The 26,080-nt window shown below is 39.0% G+C and overlaps 1 protein-coding gene across 1 annotated transcript in view; it reads left to right on the top strand.

Annotated features, from left to right (window-relative positions):
• SECISBP2L (SECIS binding protein 2 like) overlaps positions 1–21,516 on the top strand; it is a 62,404-nt gene extending 40,888 nt beyond the window's left edge. The window contains exons 16-18 of the mRNA XM_060149485.1: positions 3,322–3,476; positions 10,224–10,443; positions 17,186–21,516. Coding sequence (XP_060005468.1) covers positions 3,322–3,476; positions 10,224–10,443; positions 17,186–17,868 — 1,058 coding nt within the window. The 3' untranslated portion in view covers positions 17,869–21,516. The remainder of the gene's footprint in view (positions 1–3,321; positions 3,477–10,223; positions 10,444–17,185) is intronic.
• Positions 21,517–26,080: the final 4,564 nt, after the last annotated feature.

The following is a 26,080-nucleotide window of genomic DNA, read 5'->3' as shown; positions in this document are numbered from 1 at the left end:
TCTACCACCAAAATTTCGGGATGATTCATTGTCTATTCAGATATTCCAGAGATGCAGGGTACATCAAGTTGATTGTGGAGATTTAATCCACTGCTCATGAGGCTGCTGGGGGAAATTTCCCTTTCTCTTTGTTCGCACAGCTCCCTGGGTTCAGCTTTGGATTTGGCCCCACCTCTGAGTGTAGGTCCCCTGAGGACGTCTCTTCCTGCCCAGACAGTACAGGGTTAAAGTAGCAGCTGATTAGGGGGCTCTGCCCCACTGAGGCCCAGGGTGCGGAGGGGTACGGAATGCAGGTCGAGCCTGCGAAGGCAGAGGCTGACGTGCCATTGCAACAGCATGAGGCGCGCTGTGTGTTCTCCTGGGGAAGTTGTCCCTGGATCACGGGACCCTGGCAGTGGTGGGCTGCCCAGGCTCCTGGGAGGGGAGGTGTGGACAGTGACCTGTGCTCGCACACAGGCTTCTTGGTGGAGGCAGCAGCAGCCTTAGCATCTCATGCCCGTCTCTGGTGTCTGTGCTGATAGCCGTGGCTCACACCCCTTTCTGAAGCTCCTTTAGGTGGTGCTCTGAATCCCCTCTCCTTGCACACCCTGAAATAATTGTCTCTTGACTCTTAGGCAGTTCCACACTTTTTCCTGGACACACTCCCGGCTAGCTGTGGCACACTAGCCCCCTTCAGGTTGTGTTTACACAGCCAACCCCAGTCCTCTGCCTGTGATCTGACCTCCAAAGCCCGAGCCTCAGCTCCCAGCCCCGCCCGCCCCGGCGGGTGAGCAGACAAGCCTCTCGGGCTGGTGAGTGCTGGTCGGCAGCGATCCTCTGTGCGGGAGTCTCTCCACTTTGCCCTCTGCACCCCTGTTGCTGCACTCTCCTCCGTGGCTCCAAAAGTTCTCCCCCTCCACCCCCCGTCTCTGCCAGTGAAGGGGCTTCCTAGTGTGTGGAAACCTTTCCTCCTTCACAGCTGCCTCCCAGTGGTGCAGGTCCCGTCCCTATGCTTTTGTCTGTTTTTTCTTTTTTCTTTTGCCCTACCCCGGTACATGGGGAGTTTCTTGCCTTTTGGGAGGTCTGAGGTCTTCTGCCTGTGTTCAGTAGGTGTTCTGTAGGAGTTGTTTCCCATGTAGGTGTATTTCTGATGTATCTATGGGGAGGAAGGTGATCTCCACATCTCACTCCTCCACCATCTTGAAGGTCTCCTCTGGTGCACCCTCCCCCACAGCTCTTCAGGCAGGCCTGGAGCAGGGGCACTAGCCCCACAAAGGAGCAAGTGAAAAACCCAGCAGTGGCGACCTGGCAGCTGGTTCCCGGAGGTGCTACCGTGTAGCTGGATGGCTCATTTCTGGCCTATTCTACTTTAAAATTTTTGTATTACCCTCCTTTGATGGCTCTTTTCTCTAAAAAAATTAGGAAAAAGGTACAGTTCTCCTTCTTGGTCTTTGACTGTGGACAGGAGTCAAGTGTAGGCCAAAACGTATGTCTCATTATAGACCCTAGGTTATGTAGGCCCATACAAACATAGTACCGTGCTTTGATTCTGAAGCCAGGGTCATTACGAGTGGTCTTTTAAAGGTCCAGTTAATAGTTTCCACTGTCGATAAAAAGGATAGACTCTGCCAACCAACTTTTTTTGAACGTGTTCCTTAATGATCATGCTACTTTTGAATAAGCTGAATGCCTTCTCTGCTTCTCTAGATAAATGAGAGATAAATATCCTCTATGAAGAGGATATGGATTTATGTGATCATGGTCTGTGGCATTCTTAATAATAAATGGCCCTACTTTCTAATCATCCTAGAAAGTTTACAAATCAATTATTCTAAAAATAAAGAAATTATTTTGATAAACATTTCTGTCTTCTAATTGATGTATGGTTGACCTTTCCAAATCATAATTATTTTGAATGAACCTGAAAACATTTGGGCTATGTGACTTTATGATATCAATCAAAATTTTATTAAAAAATGTTTCTATTTTAGGAAGAAATACAATCTAATTTTGAAGGTCTGCTTTCCATTGTCCCCTTATAACTATTTATTTGCCACTATATTTAAAACAATTTCAAAATCAGTTTCCTGTCCTGAACACTTGGGTACTGAATTGGTCATTAGAGGGGTGTATTTTAAATATATTAAACAACATAATTAATGCTCCTCAAAGAAACACTTTCACATATTTTTCCTTTTACTATTGGGGCATTCTGATCTTGCCAGAGAGACAAAAATAATTACGTCCATTGTATGAAAGAGAGAAGTTGAAAGACTTTCTCAAACTATGTGGTAATTAGTAACAATACCTAAACATCTCCTATAAATCCCAAATTCCAGATCAGTTCTTACATAATGGTTATGATATATGCATTTTTACCATAGTTCATTGAGTTTTTCCAATTGGGAAATCAAACTCTCCTGTCTCTTATTTAATATAAGCCAACATGATTGTAGAAACAATATGACAGCAGTGACTAATGTCAGAAATGAAAATGGGCTCTCTAGACAGTTATCCTACTCTATTTTAGAAAAAAATATATAATTTGTAATTTTTGTATCCTAAAATTAGTGTTCAGGATAGAACATGATGATTGTATGATGCAGCAATATTTTATATTCCACTAAGAAAGAAAAATTCTATCAATCCAAAGATTCCACTGATTGTAAAATGCTACCCTAATTCAGAGTTGTTAGTATGTGGAAAAAATTTTGCATCTTAAAATCAGTTAAATACAATATTAAAAAAAAAAAGATACATGTCTCTGCCTCTGTTTATGGTGGAGATTTGTCTCTGAGAAACCAGCAGTAACAGACTTTTGTACTATGTCGTGCACCGTTATTTGTCGTTTTTCATGGAGGAGCCATTTCAGGTGATTGGAGTAGACAGAGGCATCAAGCAGCAGTAGCAGGCAGAGGGGAAAAATACCAGTAAAAACAGTAATGTATAATCGGTCTTATTGCATGTGATAGGTTGCTTACTTGAGCTGAGAGATTAGATAAAGGAATCAGCCACTATTAACAATTTTAATTAATTTAAAAAAACGGAAAATGTTTATTATACTGAAATTTGACTCCTGCTATACTAGTTCCTGTGGAGAAACAAAAATACTCGCATTAAAGGAATATAGTATTTAACTGGGAGAAAGAAAATATGTACGTAATGTCCAAATATAGTACAAATTCAGATAGGAAGTACAAATTCAGATAGGAAAATGTGGTGAACAGCCTAAGTGCCACAAGCATTCATGGACTCCTTTGCTGCTGTGTTTTATGCTGTCGGGTGCTAAAATAGCTCCATTTAGGAAATAACTAAAAACTTCTATACATGTTGATTTCTCAGGTGGCCTGGATGAGGCTCTCTATAATGTTATAGCCATGGCACGGGAACAAGAAATTCCTTTTGTGTTTGCCCTTGGAAGAAAAGCTCTAGGACGCTGTGTGAACAAGCTGGTTCCTGTTAGTGTGGTGGGAATCTTCAACTACTTTGGTGCTGAGGTAAGACTTAGATCTGATGCAGTCCCTCACTGCCCACCCGCCATAGTACCTCTTTGGACATGTGCCATTGTTATGTTTGAGCATTTGGAGAAGTGATATGATGACTCTCCTGGAATGAGTGGAAAATTCTTGAGTATTACATTTCCTTTTTTCGTGTTGAAAACATTTGCGTAAGGCAATCCTATAGCATTGTGAAAAGATTTTAGCTCGTATTTCTGCTACAGTGATTTTTTTTTTCCCTGGGTTCAGATATGTACTACTTGACAATATATGTAACTGCTGGGTAAAGGTATCCAGTATTGTACAAAGTTAAACAAATTTCTTCAGTCTGTATGTTGGGTATATTTTGTGCTGCTAGGAGTCAAGAGAGAAAAGAATCCTTTATTTGGAGAGGATTTTCCTTTGAAAATGAAATTCCTCAACCAATTGAGAGAATAATTCTACACCCATGATATTTGTCTTCCTCTCATAGTCGACTAATACAAACTTTGCCCACAGGAGCTGATAAATGATAAATTAAATGTTATTTATTTAGAGTAATGCTTATTAACTGATAACATTTTAAGATTGGTGGGGTTTTTTGAATGTGTGGGGTTCTTTTTAGAACATCATTTGACTTGTGGCTTTTACATTGAAACATTTTCAGTTGTACTTGTTTTAAATTGTATACAATCTGTGCATACAATAACTTTTTTATGAAGTTGATTCTAAAGTATTTTGTGACACAACTGATGGACCATTTTCCCTCTTCTCAGCCATACTATTTGTGTATATTTAAGTGTCTATCTTTCCTATCCAGTCACCATATTGAATACCCCCATTCCCCTATCCATTCAGTTTCTCTCCCACTACCCATTAAATTATCTGTCTACCCACCTACTCTTTACGATCATGTAATTGATATTTGTCCTGCCATTAGAAGCCCATGCTTTCCTCAGTTATAGATATCACACTGCTTTGTCATAGTTAATGTGTTTCTTCATGTAAGTGTGAATTCCTCAAGGGTAGGACCCTTGTCTTTTTTTTTTTTGACATCTTTATTGCAGTATAATTAATATACAGTGGCGTGTTAGTTTCTGTTTTATAACAAAGGGAATCAGTTTTTATCTCCTCCCTCTTGCGTCTCCCTCCCACCCTCCCTATCCCACCCCTCTAGGTGGTCACAAAGCACTGAGCTGATCTCCCTGTGCTATGCAGCTGCTTCCCACTAGCTATCTGTTTTACATTTGGTAGAATATATAAGTACATGCCACTCTCTCACTTCATTCCAGCTTACCCTTCACCCTCCCCATGTCCTCAAGTCTATTCTCTGCATCTGCATCTTTATTCCTGTCCTGCCCCTAGGTTCTTCATAAACATTTTTTGTTTTTTAGATTCCATATATATGTGTTCACATACTGTATTTATATTTCTCTTTCTGATTTCACTCTGTATGACAGACTCTAGGTCCATCCACCTCACTACAAATAACTCAACTTCGTTTCTTTTTATGGCTGAGTAATATTCCATTGTATATATCTGCCACATCATCTTTATCTGTTCATCTATCGATGGACACTTAGGTTGCTTCCATGTCCTGGCTATTGTAAATAGAGCTGCAGTGAACATTGTGGTACATGACTCTTTGAATTATGGTTTTCTCAAGGTATATGCCCAGTAATGGATTACTGGGTCATATGGTAATTCTATTTTTAGTTTTTTAAGGACCCTCCATATTGTCTCCATAGTGGCTGTATCAATTTACATTCCCACCGACAGTGCAAGAGGGTTCCCTTTTCTCCACACCCTCTCCAGCATTTATTGTTTGTAGATTTTTTGATGATGGCCATTCTGACTGGTGTGAGGTGATACCTCATTGTAGTTTTGATTTGCATTTCTCTAATGATTAGTGATGTTGAGCATCCTTTCATTTATTTGTTGGCAATCTGTATATCTTCTTTGGAGAAATGTCTATTTAGGTCTTCTGCCCATTTTTGTATTGGGTTGTTTGTTTTTTTGATATTGAACTGCATGAGTTGCTTGTAAATTTTGGAGATGAATCCTTTTCAGTTGCTTCATTTGCAAATATTTTCTCCCATTCTGAGGGTTGTCTTTTCTTCTTGTTTATATGGTTTCCTTTGCTGTGGAAAAGCTTTTAAGTTTCATTAGGTCACATTTGTTTATTTTTGTTTTTATTTCCATTTCTCTAGGAGGTGGGTCAAAAAGGATCTTGCTGTGATGTATGTCATAGAGTGTTCTGCCTGTGTTTTCCTCTAAGAGTTTTATAGTGTCTGGCCTTACATTTAGCTCTTTAATCTATTTTGAGTTTATTTTTGTGTATGGTGTTAGGGAGTGTTCTAATTTCTTTCTTTTACATGTAGCTAGCTGTCCAGTTTTCCCAGCACCACTTATTGAAGAGGCTGTCTTTTCTCCATTGTATATTCTTGCCTCCCTTATCAAAAATAAGGTGACCATATGTGCGTGGGTTTATCTCTGGGCTTGCTATCCTGTTCCATTGATCTATCTTTCTGTTTTTGTGCCAGTACCATACTGTCTTGATTACTGTAGCTTTGTAGTATAGTCTGAAGTCAGGGAGCCTGATTCCTCCAGCTCCGTTTTTCTTTCTCAAGATTGCTTTGGCTCTTCGGGGTCTTTTGTGTTTCCATACAAATTGTGAAATTTTATGTTCTAGTTCTGTGAAAAATGTCATTGGAAGTTTGATAGGGATTACATTGAATCTGTAGATTGCTTTGGGTAGTAGAGTCATTTTCAGAATGTTGATTCTTCCAATCCAAGAACATGGTATATCTCTCCATCTGTTTGTGTCATCTTTAATTTCTTTCATCAGTGTCTTATAGTTTTCTGCATACAGGTCTTTTGTCTGCTTAGGTAGGTTTATTCCTAGGTGTTTTATTCTTTTTGTCGCAATGGTAAATAGGAGTGTTTCCTTAATTTCTCTTTCAGATTTTTCATCATTAGTGTATAGGAATGCAAGAGATTTCTGTGTATTAATTTTGTATCCTGCTGCTTTACCAAATTCATTGATTAGCTCTGTTAGTTTTCTGGTAGCATCTTCAGGGTTCTCTATGTACAGTATCATGTCATCTGCAAACAGTGACAGTTTTATTTCTTCTTTTCCAATTTGGATACCTTTTATTTCTTTTTCTTCTCTGATTGTTATGGCTAAAACTTCCAACAGTATGTTGAATAATAGTGGAGAGAGTGGACAACCTTGTCTTGTTCCTGATCTTAGTGGAAATGGTTTCAGTTTTTCACCATTGAGAGTGATATTGGCTGTGTGTTTGTCATATATGGCCTTTATTATGTTGAGGTAAGTTCCCTTTATGCTTAACTTTCTGGAGGGTTTTTTATCACAAATGGGTATTGATTTTTGTCAAAAGCTTTTTCTGCATCTATTGAGATGATCATATGGTTTTTCTCCTTCAATTTGTTAATATTGTTTATCACATTGATTGATTTGCATATATTGAAGAATCCTTGCATTCCTGGGATAAACCCCACATGATCGTGGTGTATGATCCTTTTAATGTGCTGTTGGATTCTGTTTGCTAGAATTTTATTGAGGATTTTTGCATCTGTGTTCATCAGTGATATTGGCCTGTAGTTTTCTTTCTTTGTGACATCTTTGTCTGTTTTGGTAACAGGGTGATGGTGGCCTTGTAGAATGAGTTTGGGAGTGTTCCTCTGCTATACTTTAGAAGAGTTTGTGAAGGATAGGTGTTCGCTTTTCTCTAAATGTTTGATAGAATTCGCCTGTGAAGCCGTCTGGTCCTGGGCTTTTGTTTGTTGGAAGATTTTGAATCACAGTTTCAATTTCAGTGCTTGTGATTGGTCTGTTTATATTTTCTATTTCTTCCTGGTCAGTCTCAGAAGGTTGTGCTTTTCTAAGAATTTGTCCATTTCTTCCAGATTGTCCATTTTATTGGCATAGAGTTGCTTGTAGTAATCTCTCAAGATCCTTTGTATTTCTGCAGTGTCATTTGTTACTTCTCTTCTCTTTTCAGTTCTAATTCCATTGATTTGAGTCTTCTCCCTTTTTTTTTTATGAATCTGGCTAATGGTTTATTAATTTTCTTTATCTTCTCAAAGAACCAGCTTTTAGTTTTATTGATCTTTGCTATTGTGTCCTTTTTTTTTCCATTTATTTCTGATCTGATCTTTATGATTTCTTTCCTTTTGCTGTCTTTGGGGGTTTTATTGTTCTTCTTTCTCTAACTGCTTTAGATGTAAGGTTAGGTTGTTTATTTGAAATGTTTCTTGTTTCTTGAGGTAGAATTGTATTTCTATAAACTTCTCTCTTAGAACTGCTTTTGCTGCATCCCATAGGTTTTGGGTCGTAGTGTTTTCATTGTCATTTGTTTCTAGGTATCTTTTGATTTCCTCTTTGATTTCCCTTGTCTTTATATCCCTGAAAACCTTTTACATTACTCGAGGATTAGCAGGTAATAAATGTTTCTTTAATTAATTATATGGTTGATGTATAACTGCCTGTTACGTTAAACTTCATGTGAGAATTTAGGTGCTAAGTAGCTCTGTGATAAAGACACATAATAACAATGTACTCTTTTGTTCACTATTAGAGTTTATGGAATAGGAATGGGATCAGGGTCAGGAAAAGGGGATGTGTTTGTTTTTAATTGTATTGACTTCTTACTGAACTATGTATATTAGGTTATATGTATGATATTATATTATAAAATGTTTGGCAGTTTTGTTTGTACATTGCTTTTCTTGCCTTCTCCATTTTGAGGTAGTAAGTTATTGTTTAAACCAAAACACATACATAAAACGGAGGTAAAGGAAGTACTGCTATATTGTCCAGAGTGTCTACTCATAGTAATGTAGTGCACCTACCCTATATTTACCATGTAATAATGCTAACCTTTGAATTAAGCTTTCTGTCCTTACCCTGATATTCAAAGCTTTTATTCCCTAATAGCTTTTCTCTTCAATTTTATTTTCTCTTCTTCTTGTGTATTGTTTTATTCCCAACAGTTTCTGTGTTTTATTTATATTGTAAAACCAATGTTAATCTCAGAATTGCATATCCATAAGCCTATTTTCTTTTCGTTGGCTGCACTTAAGTTCATGGTTTATTGCAAACAAATATTTATGAAGTCTCTTACTTGTAACTCATGGGGGCTTTTTTTTATCAGAATCCATCCTCCTTTTTAAAAATAAGTAAAAATAAGTAAATCCTGAATATATTTTTGATACTACTAGCACCCACCCCTTTTCAAAAATCAATACAGTTAGCAGCAGTGTTTATTGTACCTGTATTGTACTTTAAACAGTTTAAACTGCAGCCGGGTAAAGCACATTACTTATGCTTTTCCTGCTTAAGTTTAGTTTTTAGAGATACATTATTCCATAGTAATATGACACGTTTGCCATGCATTCGTGTTGTTATGGTTTATATTTAAATGACAGTGCCCTGTTAAGAAAAAAAAAATGCTGTACTTTTTCTCCATTGTCTGAAAACGTAATTTTATATATATAATTAAACATACTCTTCCAGGTGGCCAGGTCATATTCACCATCTAAAATTTTTTACTTAATGTGTGGGTATGTTGCATTCTGATACTAAATCAAGACATTAAACAGGAGTAGAATGTTGTTGAATTGTGTTGAATTGTGATGTAAGAATCACTAAAAGTCATTTGATGTAAGAATCACTAAAAGTCATTCTTTGGTTGTCTTTCTGGTGACTGTGAAAACTTCAGTTTTCTTTAGACATCGCTAGATGTCATAGTTATTGAAGTACAGCTTTAATGCCTAACGAATTTTGCCATTTATTAACACAAATGTGCTCTGTCATTTACAGTTTCATTGGGGTTATTAATTCCATTCATGTTCATTCTCTTTTGCTGATGGAAGAACTTCTGGTTAACTCCACATTCTATTTCCAGGTTCTTTATTCTATTTTTATAATTAGCCTTTCATCATTTTCAAGGCCGCAGCTAGCCATACCATCACTTCTTTTTGGTCTTATTGTAAAGAGTTCTTTCAGCAAGCAAACATGATAGGGAACTTTTCATTCCTGTGGAGACTGCCATCTGCTTCTGCATCCTTTGATATCACCCTGCATACATACACTCATTCCCTTATATTCGAACCCATATAAGATTCTTCACTGCTCCCCAAACAAGCCTTGAACTTTATTAAGTCTGTACCTTGGTTTATGGTTTTGCATGCTTGGCTAAGAATGTACTGTCTCCACTCCTCAAAACTATACCAGATTTTCAAGGCCTACATCAGGTGTCATATTCCTTTATGAATTCTTCACTGATGCCCAGCAGTTAGATGTTTCCTCCCAAAGCTAAACCACTTTGTACATGTCAAGGCATTTAAGGTATTGTCCCCTGAATCATCGTCTCCTGTCCTCTCCTTTCGGCCATATGGAAGGTTCCTTGAGAGCAGAGGGGTGGTTCCGGTAGTCTTGCTACCCACTATAGTGCCACATGCTAAAGGGTGCAGTTGTTGAATTGATAAACTCTGTAAGAACTTTAATATAGCATATTTAGTGGCTAGTACTGAATCAAGAAGTTGCCTCAGACTTGTGAGAATTAACTAAACAATATATGTAAGTTACAGAGTATTTTGTAAGGTTCTGTGGTTTGCATACCATTTGGATTTTGTGCTGATAGAAAGTGTATCCAGTCCTGAAACAGTAGAGGTATTTATTGCTAATGGTAGTAATAAAGAGTATACCAAAAAATGGACTGGGCAAAATCTCTTTCTTTTTAGAGCCTGTTTAATAAGTTAGTAGAACTCACTGAAGAAGCCAGGAAAGCATATAAAGATATGGTTGCAGCAATGGAACAGGAGCAAGCCGAGGAAGCCTTGAAGAACGTGAAAAAGGTGCCACACCACATGGGGCATTCTCGGAATCCCTCTGCAGCAAGCGCCATTTCTTTCTGCAGTGTTATTTCTGAACCCATCTCTGAAGTCAATGAAAAGGAATATGGTAAGTTATTACATACCATTTTAAATGACTGAAATTTTGAAATAATTTAATGATTACTGTCATTTTAAAAATGACTCTCCATGCTACCTTTTGTTTTTATCTTCTTGATTATTCAAATTTTGCTCACATTTTTGGTTTAAAAATTGTATTACACATGTCCATTGGAAGTTAGGAGAATATTTGGGGCTGAGAGTTTCTGTGAGACCCTGAAATTAGTCACATTTCTAAAATCTTAAAAAGAAAATCCCAAAGGGATTTAAAAAGCCAAATGTACCATTCTTCTGACCTATCACTAAGTAAATAAATAAATTCTAGGAAGTTTTATTCTAATACTTTATACTTGATTATTAAAATTTTGTATTTACTGTGTAAACAAAAGACCTGAATATTCAATCTAAACTTATCAAACGTAGACTTGTGACATTTGTCTTGAGTTAAATCTGATGGTAGTGAAAAGGACTTATAGACTAAAAACAGTATTTATGTGTAAGGTTTAAAGTAACAATAGTTACTGTACTCTGCATTTTAGTAGTTTCCTTGCAATGTTTCTATAATACTTTGAACACTAGTACTAGAATACTAGATTACTTTCTTGATCTAGTTTCTGTTTCATTTCCCCTGTTCTTTTTTAAAAATAGTGCAGCCACCTTCTTCACCTTGGCTTCTTGTTTTTCTTTTCTCTTTTTAGTCGTATCTGAAAGTTTATCAAATAGCTTGTTGCCACCTAAAATGTAACATGTAAAAAACTGAGTCATCGTTTTCTTCCTTTCTTCCCACACTTCTCTTTCCTGCTCTCCTTGTCTGTGATTGTAGTTAAATGTTTGGAATGCTTTTGACAAAGCTGCAGACCAGAGGCAACTAACAAGTTATTGTGCACCTTTCAGAAACTGTTGGTCAGGCAAAGGTGATTCTGGCTTAGAGGCAGAGATGTTTCTTTGGTTAAAGTGATACTAGTTGAAAGTAAAGAAGATAAAGGGCCAACTTTGTAAATGAAATCATTTCTCTATATAGTGATTAGTGATATGCCAGATCTCAAAGGTAAACTGCAAGATAAATTCCTAAAGCTGTGGATTTGGGGAAATGACTGTGATCTTCATTTGGGCACATAAAAAGAAAAGTTATAAAAAGAACCTCTCAAAGACTTAGAAGATGTTTTCAAAACACCAGATTTAAAGTGTTCAAAGATTGAAGCCTTGGCTTTTCCACAGTCTGCCTAGGGTATTTAGGCCTAATTGATTAATTTCTGAGCCTCAGATTTGTCTTCAGTAAAGTGAGAAGGGTTTGTCTAGATCATGTATAACGTTTCATTCAGAGCGAAAGTTTTGTGAGCTAATGGCTGAATTCTAAGAAGGGATTTAGACAGAACCTTAAAGTTTCTGGCCTATGATCTGATTTATGAGGACGCCAACAAAATAAGTGGAAATAATCATAAATAATTTGCTTTGAGAGTAAAGCACAAAGTTACTCTGTCAGTATCAGATGTATTCAGCAACAGACATAAAACCCACTAATGGGGCTTCCCTGGTGGCGCAGTGGTTGAGAGTCCGCCTGCCGATGCAGGGGACGTGGGTTCGTGCCCCGGTCCGGGAAGATCCCACGTGCTGCGGAGCGGCTGGGCCCGTGAGCCATGGCCGCTGAGCCTGCGCGTCCGGAGCCTGTGCTCCACAACGGCAGAGGCCACGACAGTGAGAGCCCTGCGTACCGCAGGAACAAACAAAAAAAAAACAACCCACTAATGTGGCCTGAGAAATTAGGATATTTAATTATTTCACAATGTTGTCAATGTCCCTAGTTCTTTCCTTTTTTCTATTCTTCCATTTTCAGTCTGTGGCTTCTTATTCTTGTGCTGATCATCTCATGTTCATAAATGGCTGCAGTGGCCCTGGGCATCACAACAGTTCAGGCAGGAGGTTCAAGCAGTATGCTCTTTTTATCAGTGAAGGAAACAATTTTCAGAAGATTTTGCCTTTTGTTTCATTTGGCCAGAGCCGACCATGTGACTGCTTTTAGCTGCAAGGGAGATGTGGGCAAGAGAATATTTGGCAAAGGGGAATGGGATAGTCATGATAGTCTAAGAACTATTTTAATTCCTCCCATGGAACTGTGTTCAAGTCCATCTCAGGTTTGGGGGTTCTGTTAGCCAGGAAGAAAATGGGGAATGACTCTTGGGTAGACAACAAATAGTGTCTCCCATGCCATTCTGGTGCAAGATTTCTAAAATGTTTTCTTGTGATTTCCACAGTCTAAAGAGAAAACAAAGCTGGGAAAGGGATGCTAAACATTGGTAGAATAGAAAGGTTCCTATGATAGTTCAGTCTTACTGTTCTTTGTGTACACCGTAATTGTTTTCTTTGCTTATGTTTTCCTTCCACTGGAGCTGAGTCTCAATTTTGTCATACTTACGTGAAACGGATAGTTTCAAACATAAATCCCAACTAAGCAGTACGTTCTTTGAGATAGAAACCTGACACCTAATGGGCACTTGACATATAATAATAATAGCTCACTTACTGAATTCTTACTAGGCACTTTTATTAAGACATTTAATCCTCTGAGCAGTCCTAGGAGATAAGAAATATTGTACTGCATTTTACAGATGAGAGAACTAAAATGAAGTGAGGTAAATCACTTGCCAGTGTCACAGAGCTGCTAAGTTTGACTCTAGAATTCTTAGCCAGTGTGATGTGAATTCCTTGTGTGTTGAATGAATTTCCAGTAGGACCATACAGTAGGTTTTCAGTAACCCCTTGTGAGGGGAGGACTACCTCTATCTATCTTGAGTTTCCGGCTCATTCTCTGCCACCACACCTTCTTCTGTAGGGTCTTGAACTCATCTCTGTGTTCTTCTACTATATACAACTATCTAAAGATGGACAGCTTCCCTCTGTGTACTGACTGATGGGAGAAATACACACACCTCATCCTCTGACAAACCAACTAGTGTCAAAGTTGAAAAGGTAGTTTCACAAAGAACCAACTAACAAAACAGGAAAGCATAGAGGGGTTAATAAGCAGCTTTATTGACTAAATTCTGCTAAAGTAAACAATTCAGAATCAGGGTAGGTTTGGATCAGTAACATTTCCAGGTTTGTTGAGATCTTTGACCCTGCCTTTACATTGCTTCCTAATCCCTTCTTCAGAAGTGGGCTTCTCGATGTGCTATTCTGGCTTTAGACTCCTGTATTCAGCCTAACCCCCTCCCATCCCCTGCCCGCTCCTCCAGCCAAAGACGGCATTTTCATACTCGCTCTGTTTCTCCCCATCACAGTTATGTGTTTGTGTGCTCATTAGTTGTTGATCAAGCTTCACCTATTACTTTAAGGTGGAACCCTGGACCCTCCCCGTGGATATGTGACCTCAGTGGCTCTTTGATCATTGTGACAGGTCTCTTGATGGCTAATCACAGAGTCCCTTGTCTCTGCTTCCAAGGTCATATCTCCCTTTCCTTTCCAAAGGACCTGTCTGGCTTTCAGCTTACCTACCTAGTAGCTGAATGCCCAAGACAGAGCCTGGAGAGAGATCAGCCCTGCTCAGTCTTCTGACCACCTTTCTTTTTCCTGTTCCTTTGACTCACTGTTAAGGGAGAGGTGGGACTTTTTCTAAGACCCCACATGAATTCTTATAATACTTTTGAAAGAGGAAAAAAACTGTCGGAAGGAAATAAGTGTACCTAAATTTTGTAAATTGTATGGCTTTTGAAAGTTATTTTCTGCATAATTACATATATGGGTGAAAATTTCCATTTACTGTAAAGGCTTATTTTCCCAGCACATACTGTATGCCAGCCACAGGAACACAGAGATGAGTGGGAATGAGGAGGGAGGAGGGAGTAGAACAGAAAACAAAAAACAAATGCTTTTGAACCAAATATGCAGAAAGTGCTGTGGGAGTTCAGGTTAGTGATGGTCTTAGGAAAATCAGGAAAGGCTTCACAAAGGAACTGGCATTAAAAGTTGTCAAGAATGAGTAGGAGTGTGAAGGGTAAATGAGGAAAACACATCTCATACAGAAAGAACAGCTTATGCAAAGCAAAGAATTGTAAACAGAAAGGGGATGACTTCTGTGAGCAGTGAGAATTCAAAGTGACCTTGAGCATGGAATGCATGGCTGGGGGTTAAAATGAATGGGACCAGAAGGATAGATTATGAAGGGCTTGGTTTACTAAACTAAGGAGTTTGGATTACTAGGGTAATAAAAAGCCAGTTAGACAGTGATGTGGTCAATTCACAAAACCAATTAGAAAGGTATAGTAGATGTACAGCAAGATAAAGGAGGCTTGAGCTAAGGCAGTAGTGACCAAATTTAATAGTTTTGGGGCTAGAAGTGACATGGTATAGTTATGAGTTCAGTGGAATGAAGGGATATATATAGTAAGGGAGAAAGATTGGATTAAGGATTACTATAAGGTTTCTTCTGCTTTGAGACTGAAAAGGATGTTATTAACTGAGAAAGAATAAAGGAGGAGGACTAGATTTTTTTGTCATGTGGTAGGAATGCAAGTGGAAAGACCTGTTCTACATTAGAAGTAGCTGCAGGAAAGGAAGGTTTTTTCCCCAAACCATGCGCCCTGACTTCAGGTGGCCAAAATATGGTCTGTAGCAATATATAATTGATGGGGGGCGATCAAGTTAAGTATATTTGTATGAATAGGCTTGCTTTATCACTACAGCTTGATCATTACGCCTGTAAAATGCAAATAGCAGCTACAATGCAAATAGAAGGGGATTTTTATTTTTTAAGAAAAGGCAAAAATAAGTGGGACTACACCAAATCAGACAGCTTCTGTACAGCAAAGGAAACCATCAGCAAAATGAAGAGGCAGCCTACTGAATGGGAGAAAATATATTTGCAAATCATGTATCTGATGAGGGATTAATAACCAAAATATATAAATAACGCATACAACTCAATAGCAAAAAAAAAAAGATCCGATTTAAAATTGGGCAGAGGATCTGAATAGACATTTTTCCAAAGAAAGACACACAGATGACCAACAGGTACATGAAAAGATGCTCAGCATCACCAGTCATCAGAGAAATGCCAATCAAATCCACAGTGAAATATCAGCTCACAACCTGTTAGTTGGCTGTTATCAAAAAGACAAAAAATAACAGATGTTTGCAAGGATGTGGAGCAAAGGGAGCCCTTGTGCACTGCTCATGGGAATGTAAGTTGGTGCAGCCACTAAGGAAAACAATATGGAGGTTCCTCAAAATATTAAGATGAGAACTACCGTATGATCGAGCAATTCCACTTGTGTATTTATCTGAAGAAAATAAAAACGCTAGCTCAAAAAAGAGGTATTCACCCCCCATGTTTATTGCAGCATTATTTACGATAACCAAGATACGGAAACAACTTAATGTCCATTGATGGATAAATCGGTAAAGAAGATCAGTGGATAAAGAAGATGTGGTGTGTGTGTGTGTGTGTGTGTATATATATATATATATATATATACACACACACACACACACACACACCGTGGAATATTATTCAGCTATTAAAAAGAATGAAATCTTGCCATTTGTGATAATAAGGATGAGCCTCGAGGGCATTATGCTAAGTGAAATAAGTCAGACAAAGAAAAACACTGTATCATCTCATTTATATGTGGAATCTTAAAAACAAAACAAAAAATAAACCAAAAAAACCCCAAGAAAATCCCCGAAGCTCATAGATACAGAGAACAGATTGGTGGTTGCCAGAGGCAGGGGGTGCTGGGGGTGGGCGAAATGGGTGAAGGGGGTAAAAAGTTACCACCTTCCAGTTATAAAATAAATATGGCTTGGAGATCTAATGTACAGCATGGTGACTACAATTAATATTATTGTGTATTTGAAAGTTGCTAAGAGGGTAGATCTTAAAAAAAATTTGTAATTATTAATGGGGATGGATGTTAACTAGACTTCTTGTAGTGATCATTTCTCAGTATATGCAAATACTGAATCATTATGTTGTACACCTGAAACTATAATAATATAATGTTTTATGTCAATTATACCTCAGTGATAAAAAAATTAAATGGAAAATAAAATAAAACGTACAAAAAAACAGGTGGGAGAGTTGTTCTTCATCTCCTGATTCCTAGTACATTTTTTGCTATAAACTGACTACCTGTTGTTAAAAATAATTTAGATTATCACCACTGTATTATATAATAACACTTCATTATTTTTTGGCTTCAAAGTCACTTGGTAAGTCAGGCAACATACATATGTTATAAAACACATTTTCACAAATATTAGAAGTACATGCATGGCATCTTTGCTTATACATGGAAACACAAGTTCCATTACAGGCCAAAAGACAGCTCTGACTTGCTAAAGGAGCACAATATAAGCCTGTTAAATCAGAACTATTTCTTTCTCTTTTTTTTTCTGATGGACATCTTGGCTCTGCCATCTGTGACTTGTGGATCCTTGAGCCCAGGACACTTCAGGGCCAAAAAAAGTTAGGCAATTCATTGGTTTTTATGAATACCTGGATTTTATATATTAGAGTGAGTGAGCTCCTGTTAGTATTAGATCTTTTACATTCTGAAGCATTAATGTACTTATTTTGGCCTCTTTGTTTCTTTATGTTAAATGTGCTGGGGTTTTTTGAGAACTGTTTTCCATTTATAACATTCCAGTCAGTTGGTGAGCCAACAGATTTCTGTAGTTTGTTCTTCTCTCTTGTAAGAGTTGCACGATTCTGAAACAGTGTTCTGGTTTTTAAAAAATCTGTTTGATATTTGCAGAAACAAATTGGAGAAACATGGTGGAAACTTCGGATGCATTGGAAACATCAGAAAATGAGAGAGAAGTTTCTTGTAAGCACAGCACATCTGAAAAACCCAGTAAACTTGCATTTGACACAGCCCCTGTTGGTAAGCAGCCATCTTCAGTGGCTGCAGGCAGTACTACCTCAGCTACAAACCCTGGAAAACCAACAGTGAGTGATAAAGAGGACGTGAAGCCAGATGACCTGGAATGGGCCTCACAGCAGAGTACAGAGACCGGCTCTTTGGATGGCAGTGGCCGGGATCTTTTGAATTCCTCCATCACCAGCACCACCAGCACTCTTGTACCTGGCATGCTGGAAGAAGAGGATGATGAAGACGAGGAGGAGGAGGAAGATTATACTCATGAACCCATATCTGTAGAAGTGCAGCTCAATAGTAGAATTGAGTCTTGGGTCTCTGAGACTCAGAGAACGATGGAAACTCTTCAGCTTGGAAAAACCCTTAATGGTTCTGAGGAAGACAATGCAGAGCAAAGTGGGGAAGAGGAAGCAGAGGCTGCTGAGGTGCTAGAGCCAGGGGTGGATAGCGAGGCCTGGACTACTGACCATCAAGCAAGTCAGGAACAGCAGAAGCCCAGCAACTGCAGCTCGCTGAGCAAGGAGCACTCTGATTCTAATTATACGCCCCCAAATCTATAACTCAGGAAATGTCAGCTATCTATCTCCAACTATGTAAGGGTTGCAGCCATTATCTTTCATGCTTCATCTCAACATTTTGCACTGTCCAGTATTTAATATATGTACTTAATTCCTGACAGATATTTTTGTAGCTGTCTTTCACTTGTTATGATCCATAGCTTAGCTTTTAATTAGCATCTAAGTGTCTTTCTAAGAACTGTACGGAAAATTCAGAATTGTTTCAGCTTATTTTGTTATGGAAAGTAACAATTTAAAAAAGAAGACCAGATTTTAAAGAAAGTAAATTTAAAATGCCTGTTTAGTCATTTTGAAGGTTAAAGGCTAAGCTTCTAAGAAAAGGAGCAGTTACCAGTGTTTGCTTCAAGACTATACATCCTATACTCTAATTTGTCTGACCAAAAAGTTGTTTGGGCTTCTTTAGAAAAGAACTGGAGGTAGAGTTAGAAAACTAAAAAAATGGCTGAGGGTAACTAAGTTCGCAAAGTGTTTTGTATTAAAAATGGATGCACCTTTTATTTAGTCCACAAATGCTTATTTCAGAAGTCACTGATCATGGTCATTGATTAAAGTTGGGACGGGCTAAGACAGAGCCTCCAATACTTAGGCCAGCAAAGGAGCCACCATGGTAGATTAGAGCTGGCCTTATTTGTGGAAAGTTAGGTATGTTTGTCTTTGATAGCGAGAAGTCACCCATGATAGGACATTCTGGGTTCTGTTTCACATTTGCTTCTTACTTACCTCAGGAATGCTCTTGTACATAGTCGTATTTGCATAAAATTAGGCAAATTTTGACAGGTGAATAATTGTAACCGGTTGTATGACTGCAGCACTTAATTGTAAACTATCCAGAAGCAGAGTCTTATACTGGTGTGTTCTCTTGCATGCTTCTGATTTGGGATTCTCTGGACTTAAAATATGGATCTGATTGAGTATTCATACTTTGTCCTGAGTGAAAAACCGTTGCACCTTTTAAGAAGAATATTTTGTCTAACCCTAACCTTGAGCACCTGCCAGGTAACACTGACCACAGTTACTGACGGGAGCCAGGGAAAGGAACTTTATGCAGTTGTAACATGTATCCTGATAATCAAGATTTGGAAGAGGAAGTTTTGAAGAAAAGAGAAAGTTCTAATTGTGCTGAAACTATTAGATGATTTTAGAGTGTGGAGATAGGCACAGGTATTAATTCTTGATCACTGTTAGTTATCTCTACCCTTCTCCTGGAATGTTTATACCTCCTTGGGTGAAGTTAAAGTTACTCAGCTAAATGTTTTGCTAGTCAGTCACCACCTGGTAGTGACCTCTGCAAGTGTATAACGGTGGGAGAATTACAAATTACCTATTTTTCTGTCTTCCCTTCAACCACCCACCACCTCCAGTTAACCAACACACGTGTCTGCGTGTACACACACACACACACACACACACACACACACACACACGCATGCCAGCTTTACACTTCCAACTCCGATAAGCAGGCACAGAACTGAAGAGGGAGGGGTATTTTCCCTGCCCAGGTTTTATGGGGCAGAGCTTTGCCTCACAGAGGTGAGAGGGAAGAATTGGGCAGATTCTTTACTGAATGCATTGGGACTACTGTTCTAGTATTGATGTATTTATTGATAATCCCAACATTAATTACTGGAGAGACCAGATTCTTGGTTGATGACTTAGTTATTTGTGAATTGTGAAAGTTTAGGAGCATTGCTGTGTAGGAAATGTCAAGTCTATCAACTTTATTAGCGTGCTAAAAGGGGACGTTATTGTACTGTCCTGCCTAAACTGTTCTTCAGTATAGACTTCTTAGGCACAAAGTATCCAGTACTTAAAGGTATGTAGCATGTAAGGAATGAAGCCTCTGAAATAGTAATCATGGATTTATATGTGGCAGATCCTACTGTCTCTGTACCTTTGGAAGTGTTAGTTGGTTTAAAGAAATGATAGAGGTTTTGAACTACTGACAATCTTAAAAGTATATTGAAAAATTTTGCATACTTTTTAATGGTGTAAATTTCCTTTGCCTGGTGTCAGTGATTCAAATAACTCTTGATCTTAAGGTAATGAGTGGCTTTTCAAAGGTTTCTTATATTTTATATCTCTACTGAATGAGAATTGTCATTTTAGATTTTTTGACATTTGTATCAAAAGGGAAGTTGAAGAAATCTTCAGAACACCAGTAACTTTGAATTTTGCTATAGACTTCAGAAGTGTTCAGTTATGTGTTTGATAAACGCTCTTGCATGTGCAGTATCTTCTGTCAGCAAACCCAAGGGACCATGGCCTTTTTTATATGAGACAGGTCACCTCTAGAGGACAACCCAAAATTTATTAAAGGAAATGCTACTGTGTAGAACGTATGCTTAAATAAGTATTGGTAATGTCTTTATAATTCGTTTCCTTTTGATAAATTCTGGAATTTGTGTATATTATGTGCAGGCAGAGGTGTGAAAATTAGGAAAGTGTTTTTTGGATCTGGGGTGAGTAGCTCTTTGGAGATTTAGAGAGATCTAATGCTAAGAATAAAGGTTCATCATCACAAGAAATAAAAACCATAGTGATTTTTTTTCTTCATGTGTAGAGGTGGTTTTAGTGGCAATAATTAATATTAGATTTCTATTTCAATACATAAATATATTAATTAAAATATGAATTGCACTCCCAAAACTAGATTTCTGCTTCAGTAGGTTTGTTTGCTGTGAAGATTACTTCTCAAAAGACAATGTTCATATTAGCTTAACTTTTGGTTTAAATATGTTTGTAAATGTTGTAATATATTTCTTTTGACTAAACGTTGGAAAAAATGTGTTATACATTGAAAAGTTTTTAAAGGCTCTGAATGGATGTCATTTTTGCAGAGATGGTATTTTATATGCTTCCAGTATTTGGAAAAGAATTAGTCAAAAGGAATTCACATAGTTCAAATATTGAGAAATTAATATCCAAATAATGTAATTGTCTGATTTCTTAATAAGCTGGGGGAGGTGGGTGGGATGGGAATTACAGTGTGCAAATGAGTAGTGAGCTCCACATTCATTTTTCAACTCTTTAGCACAAAACTGTTCAATCCTAACACATTGTTACTTTAATATATATATATATAAAGAAGTATTACTGTTTGTAAAGCTGCTGTTTGCTTAAAAAGAAAAAGACCTGTCATTTAAGTATTTTATGTATGTTGTGTCAACAAAGTAGAACATTAACTTATCCATTTAAACACTTTATCTTTTTTTGACTTAAATTTTTTTTGTGAAATAATATATCTTCTTCCTCCCTTGTTCCTTCCAACCTTTACACACATCACAGAATCAGCCAGACTGTTTGCCTAATCTGAAATCTGAATTCTAATTAATGATAAAAATTTAAACTTTGTTGGCACATCACACCTTAAGAGGATTTGTATTATTTTGTAATTTAATTTCTAAGTATACCACATGAATTTATAATTTACTGTCTTAATCGTAATGCTCTAATTAAAAACTAGCAAAGTTAGTGTGAATTATAACATGAAGGGATTTTCATCTTGATAGGTCTTTTGCTGTATGAAGGATGATTGCTATATCACATTATAGGGGTAATAACAGCTTTTTTGCACTATGTAAATACTAGTGGAAATTCTTCTGTAACTAATAAAATGATTATTGAAATGTAGTCTATCATTTCAGAATAGGTGCTTGAGGAATTCCTGACTTGCCCAACATGTAGGATAGAGAAAAGAAGAATCCAGCTTGTGGTATCCCTTAGTGCTCTCATGGGTTTGCCCAAAGAAGGTATAATCTGCAGGAAGGAGTAACTAGTAAAAATCTCTGTGGTTGGTGTGATCTGTGGCATGGGTCTAACCATCTCACCAGAGACCATCTTAGTGTTAGGAAAAGGCTCCTACCAATTCCTTCTCCTTTTTATGCTAGATACTCTGTGCCAGACATTGTTCTAAGCCGTTTCCCAATATTAACTTACTTAATCCTCACAGCAGCCCTATGAGGAAATACTAGTATAATTTCTCACTTTTTAGATGATGAAATAATCATGGAAATGTTAAGTAACTTGCCCAAGCTCCACAGCTGGTAAATTAGCAGATCTGGGATTCAGACTCAGTCCTGTGGTCAAGTCTATGCTTTTATTCACTATGTCTTCTATGTTATGTCAGCACAAAATGCTCAATGTGTGCAAACTAAGCAGGGCTTCCCCTCATCTTCATGTGTCTTCTGCAGTGTGAGATCTGCCGGGACTGAACTGATTGCCTCAGAGACTGGATTTACTGAGCCTCACCTGATCACCCTTTGCCTGGAGTTGTCTCAGACCTTGTCACTGTATCACAATGAAGTGGAGGAAATCTGAAAACTCATCTGTTAGAAAATAGTAGGTTCACTAATTTTCATAATGAAAAATTAAGTTTTGATGATCACAAAGAGAAAGGAGGAATGCCTCTCAGTTGTTATCAGGATAGTTCCCTTTCTTGGACCAAAATTTGTACTACTGCTGACAGAGTTCCTTCCCTAACAGTGATCAGGTTTTCTTAGAAGTGACCAGAAGAGGGTGTGCATGGCCCCTGAAAACAGTCAAAGGCTACCATGTAATATTAATAACTTTTTTTTTAAGTGAGGAGAGAGGGAAGAGAAGTATCCTGAACTATGGGCCTGACCATAAAAGGTGCTTAGTTCTGAGTCTAAGCTCAGAACTTGGGAGCCATACACATAAGTATTTCATTTTAGAAAGAGAACACCATCAAAAGACATTTAGATCACACGTTAAGTAGTTCAGTTATTTGAAATGTCTAAGTTATCTTAGCAATTCAGTATTTTAGCTTAACATGGGTTCTTCTGACATGTATGAAATATGACACCTGGCTTATTACATTATAGGTAATAATGGCAGCCTTGTGGATCACAGGGCCAAAGCATGTTTCTCCGGAGCTCCCACAATGCAGAGTTTGGAAAAGGGGGAGATGTTTCTATTTTGGACCCTGTCTCAATCTCTTTTATTTCCCCTCACCCTGCTCCTCCCATCTCTCTGACACTTTGAGTAATTATTTGGCAACCCTCTGGTAAGGAAAGAGATTTATTGTTGCAAAAATGCGTTGGGTAACTGTGTGGCTATAACCTGGCTGCCTGTATTAAAGGTACAGAGGGTTAGAGCAAATAAGATACTGAATTGCATGAAGTTTGGAGCTCCTAGCTGAGCAACCAGAGAATGCAATTGTGACTTAGCTGTGGTTTGGGGCCTGGAGTAGTACAGGTTTCTGTGGAAGGAATGAGTGCTTTGTCTTCGCAGAAGCATCAGGCTTGGTCATAGCCTTGAATTACTAGAGGGCACAGGTAATAACCACAGCCTTCCTATGGTGGGATTCTGATTTAAGGCAGTGTTGGTTGCACCCTTATCTATTAGAGGAAGAGCGATGTGAGTAAAAGTGGTACCTACTTAGGTGTACAGATTCCCCAGATTATCTTTGCTTCTTTGTTTACCTGAGTTGGAGCATTTTCATTGCTTTGTAAACCCTCTGCTTGAGAATAGGATAACGATTGAAATTTAAGCAGTTAATTTTGTGTGTGAGCTCTGGTTAAGGAGGAATAAGAGAAAGTTTGAAAATTATTGGTTTCTCAATCATAGGAGAAATATTAGAGGTGATTATCCCTGTCATTGTACTTTTTCCTTGCTTTCCCCTTCCTAAAACCTGTCTTGTAAGGCAAATGGTGATTTCTCATAAATGCTCTAATATTTGTAATTAGGAAGGTAAGAAAGATCTGTGTTCCTACTTTACAAATATTCAAACACAATGATGGCCAAGAAAAAGGATTCAACTAGTCAATTTTTACTTGTTCCTTAGTACTCAAGATGCACCATTTAAACTATTTCATAACCTTTTAGTTAAGGGGATCAGCAAACTGCATGCAGCCTGTGAGCCAAGTCAGCCAGCAGCCTTTTGTTTATTTGTTTGTTTTGTTTGTACCAGGTCTTAGTTGCGACAGTCGGGCTCCTTAGTTGTGGCATGCGAACTCTTAGTTGTGCCATGCATGTGGGATCTAGATACCTGACCAGGGATCGAACCTGGGCCCCCGGCATTGGGGGCGTGGAGTCTTAACCACTGCGCCACCAGGGGAGTCCCGCCAGCGGCCTGTTTATATAAATAACGTTTTCTTGGAACATAGCCTCACCCATTCATTTACATATCGTCCATGACTGCTTTTGTGCTACATTGACAGAGTTGAATAGTTGTGACAGAGACCATCTGGCCCTCAAAGCCTAAAATATTTGCTATCTGGTCCTTCACAGAAAGTTTGCCAGCCTCTCAAATTGATGATGATGTCCAACAGCACTTGATACTTGTGTAGTTTTTCCCCAGTTCTTCCCTTTATTTCTAGGGATGATACATCTGTCATGGATGTACTAGAAATAGTATAAAGTTCTACCCGGTGGTAGAAGGCATGTGGCTGCCTGGGAGGAGCATCATTGGAAACAAGCCCTGCTGCTTTGTCCGTACAGGGCTTTGGGAGGCCTGGGCTCATGTTTCTCATTCTCTACTCCCTCTGGACCATCGGCCAAGTCCCTTGATTCTCTGGTTCACCTTTATCAACGAGGGATGTGCCGGTTGAGTCAGTTATCCTCCTTGGGGAAACAGCAAGTCCATTCCTTGGTCAAGGGTGGTCCTGAGTTGGACCAGGCTGGGCACTTTCCAAGGCCACCATAGCCAAAGGCTGCCAGTACCCTCAAAGCAGCTTGGTACCCAGAATGGGCCATGGTAATTAAGTCAATCACCCTAGTTTCCTCAAAAATTTGAACTGAAGTCCACAGGAAGTGAATGGAGTGGGTGTGTCAAGACAGTAGAGAGGCTCCTGATGCCGAAAACTTGGCCTCTGTGCACCAGTGCCAAATCAAATCCCAGAGACGGAGTTTTAGGTAAAGTAGAAAAGAACAACGTTGTTGCTTTGGCAGGCAAAGGGGGACACAGTGGAGTTGTGCCCTGAAAAACTGTGTGTCCCAACCCAGGAGGATTTGGTGAGTTTTTTTTTTTTGCGGTACGCGGGTCTCTCAATGTTGTGGCCTCTCCCGTTGCGGAGCACAGGCTCCGGATGCGCAGGCTCAGCGGCCATGACTCACGGGCCCAGCCGCTCCGCGGCATGTGGGATCTTCCCAGACCGGGGCACGAACCCGTGTCCCCTGCATCGGCAGGCGGACTCTCAACCACTGTGCCACCAGGGAAGCCCCTGGTGAGGAGTTTTATAGCAAGGGTTCAAGGGCAGGCTTGCTGATAAGGATCAGGGTGTGTGCAGGGTCTTCACTCCTGTAATCTGGTCTCAGGTGGTCTGATGAGCTTCTCAAGGTTATCAAACTGTCATCTTCTCTGGATTGAAGAATGCTGACATCTTCCATTTGTTGGGGGTTTTAGTTCTGTAAAGAGCTCAAAGAGATTGTTATGTGTATCCCCTGAGGCAGAACCAGGACCCGCCCCAAGGCTGCACTATTGTTTCTTGCCTGCTCCTGCCTTGTCTCTGCATCCCCTCCCTTCCCTGATTGGCAACTGTTCGAATCTGTCTTGTGGAACTCAGGGAAGGTCATGGAGGCTGGAGGCTGTTCCCTACAAACAAGAAACAGGGGACACAGAAAGGCTTTCGTGCCCAGGAGCCCCTCAGGGTTCTGCTCAGTTTCACCATGAGAGCAACAGAACAAGGATCTGCCTTCTATGCTGACAGCTTTGCCTTTTTACCCCGTTCCTAGGCCTTTGATCACTACTGTTTTTTCTTAATTATAGAGAGCTTGTCTGTTTTTAACAACCAACAGAGTCTTCCGTAGGTGATCTTTGAGGTTCCTTCAAACCCAAATGGTCTATGATTCTATGAAGAGAGGCGTTCACCATAAATGCTTTGAGAACTTTCCACCTTTGTGGTTACATGTGGCAAGAACCAGCATTGTGTCAGGGTGGGTGGCTGGGGGCATAAAGAGTAGTACCAGGTCTGCAGCGGGGACGCAAGAGCACCTGGAGGGTGCTCTCTCCAGGCAGAGCTGTAGGTGTGGAAGCCTTTCAGCCTCTCCAACCACCACCACCTCCATTACACTCAGATAGGGTGTCCAGAACCAACTAGCCCAAATCCTTGAGCCCTCTTCTTCCCACACATCCAGTCCGTCAGGAAATTCTGTTAGTTTCATACCAAAATATAACCAGAATTCAATGACTTTTCACTCCTTCCTGGCTTCACCATCTCTCACATGGATTCTTGCA

This window comes from Lagenorhynchus albirostris, chromosome 1 (genome assembly GCF_949774975.1).
Source record: "Lagenorhynchus albirostris chromosome 1, mLagAlb1.1, whole genome shotgun sequence".
NCBI lineage: Eukaryota > Metazoa > Chordata > Mammalia > Artiodactyla > Delphinidae > Lagenorhynchus > Lagenorhynchus albirostris.
The sequence above is the reverse complement of the archived record's forward strand: the minus strand, read 5'-3'. Positions and strand labels throughout refer to the sequence as shown.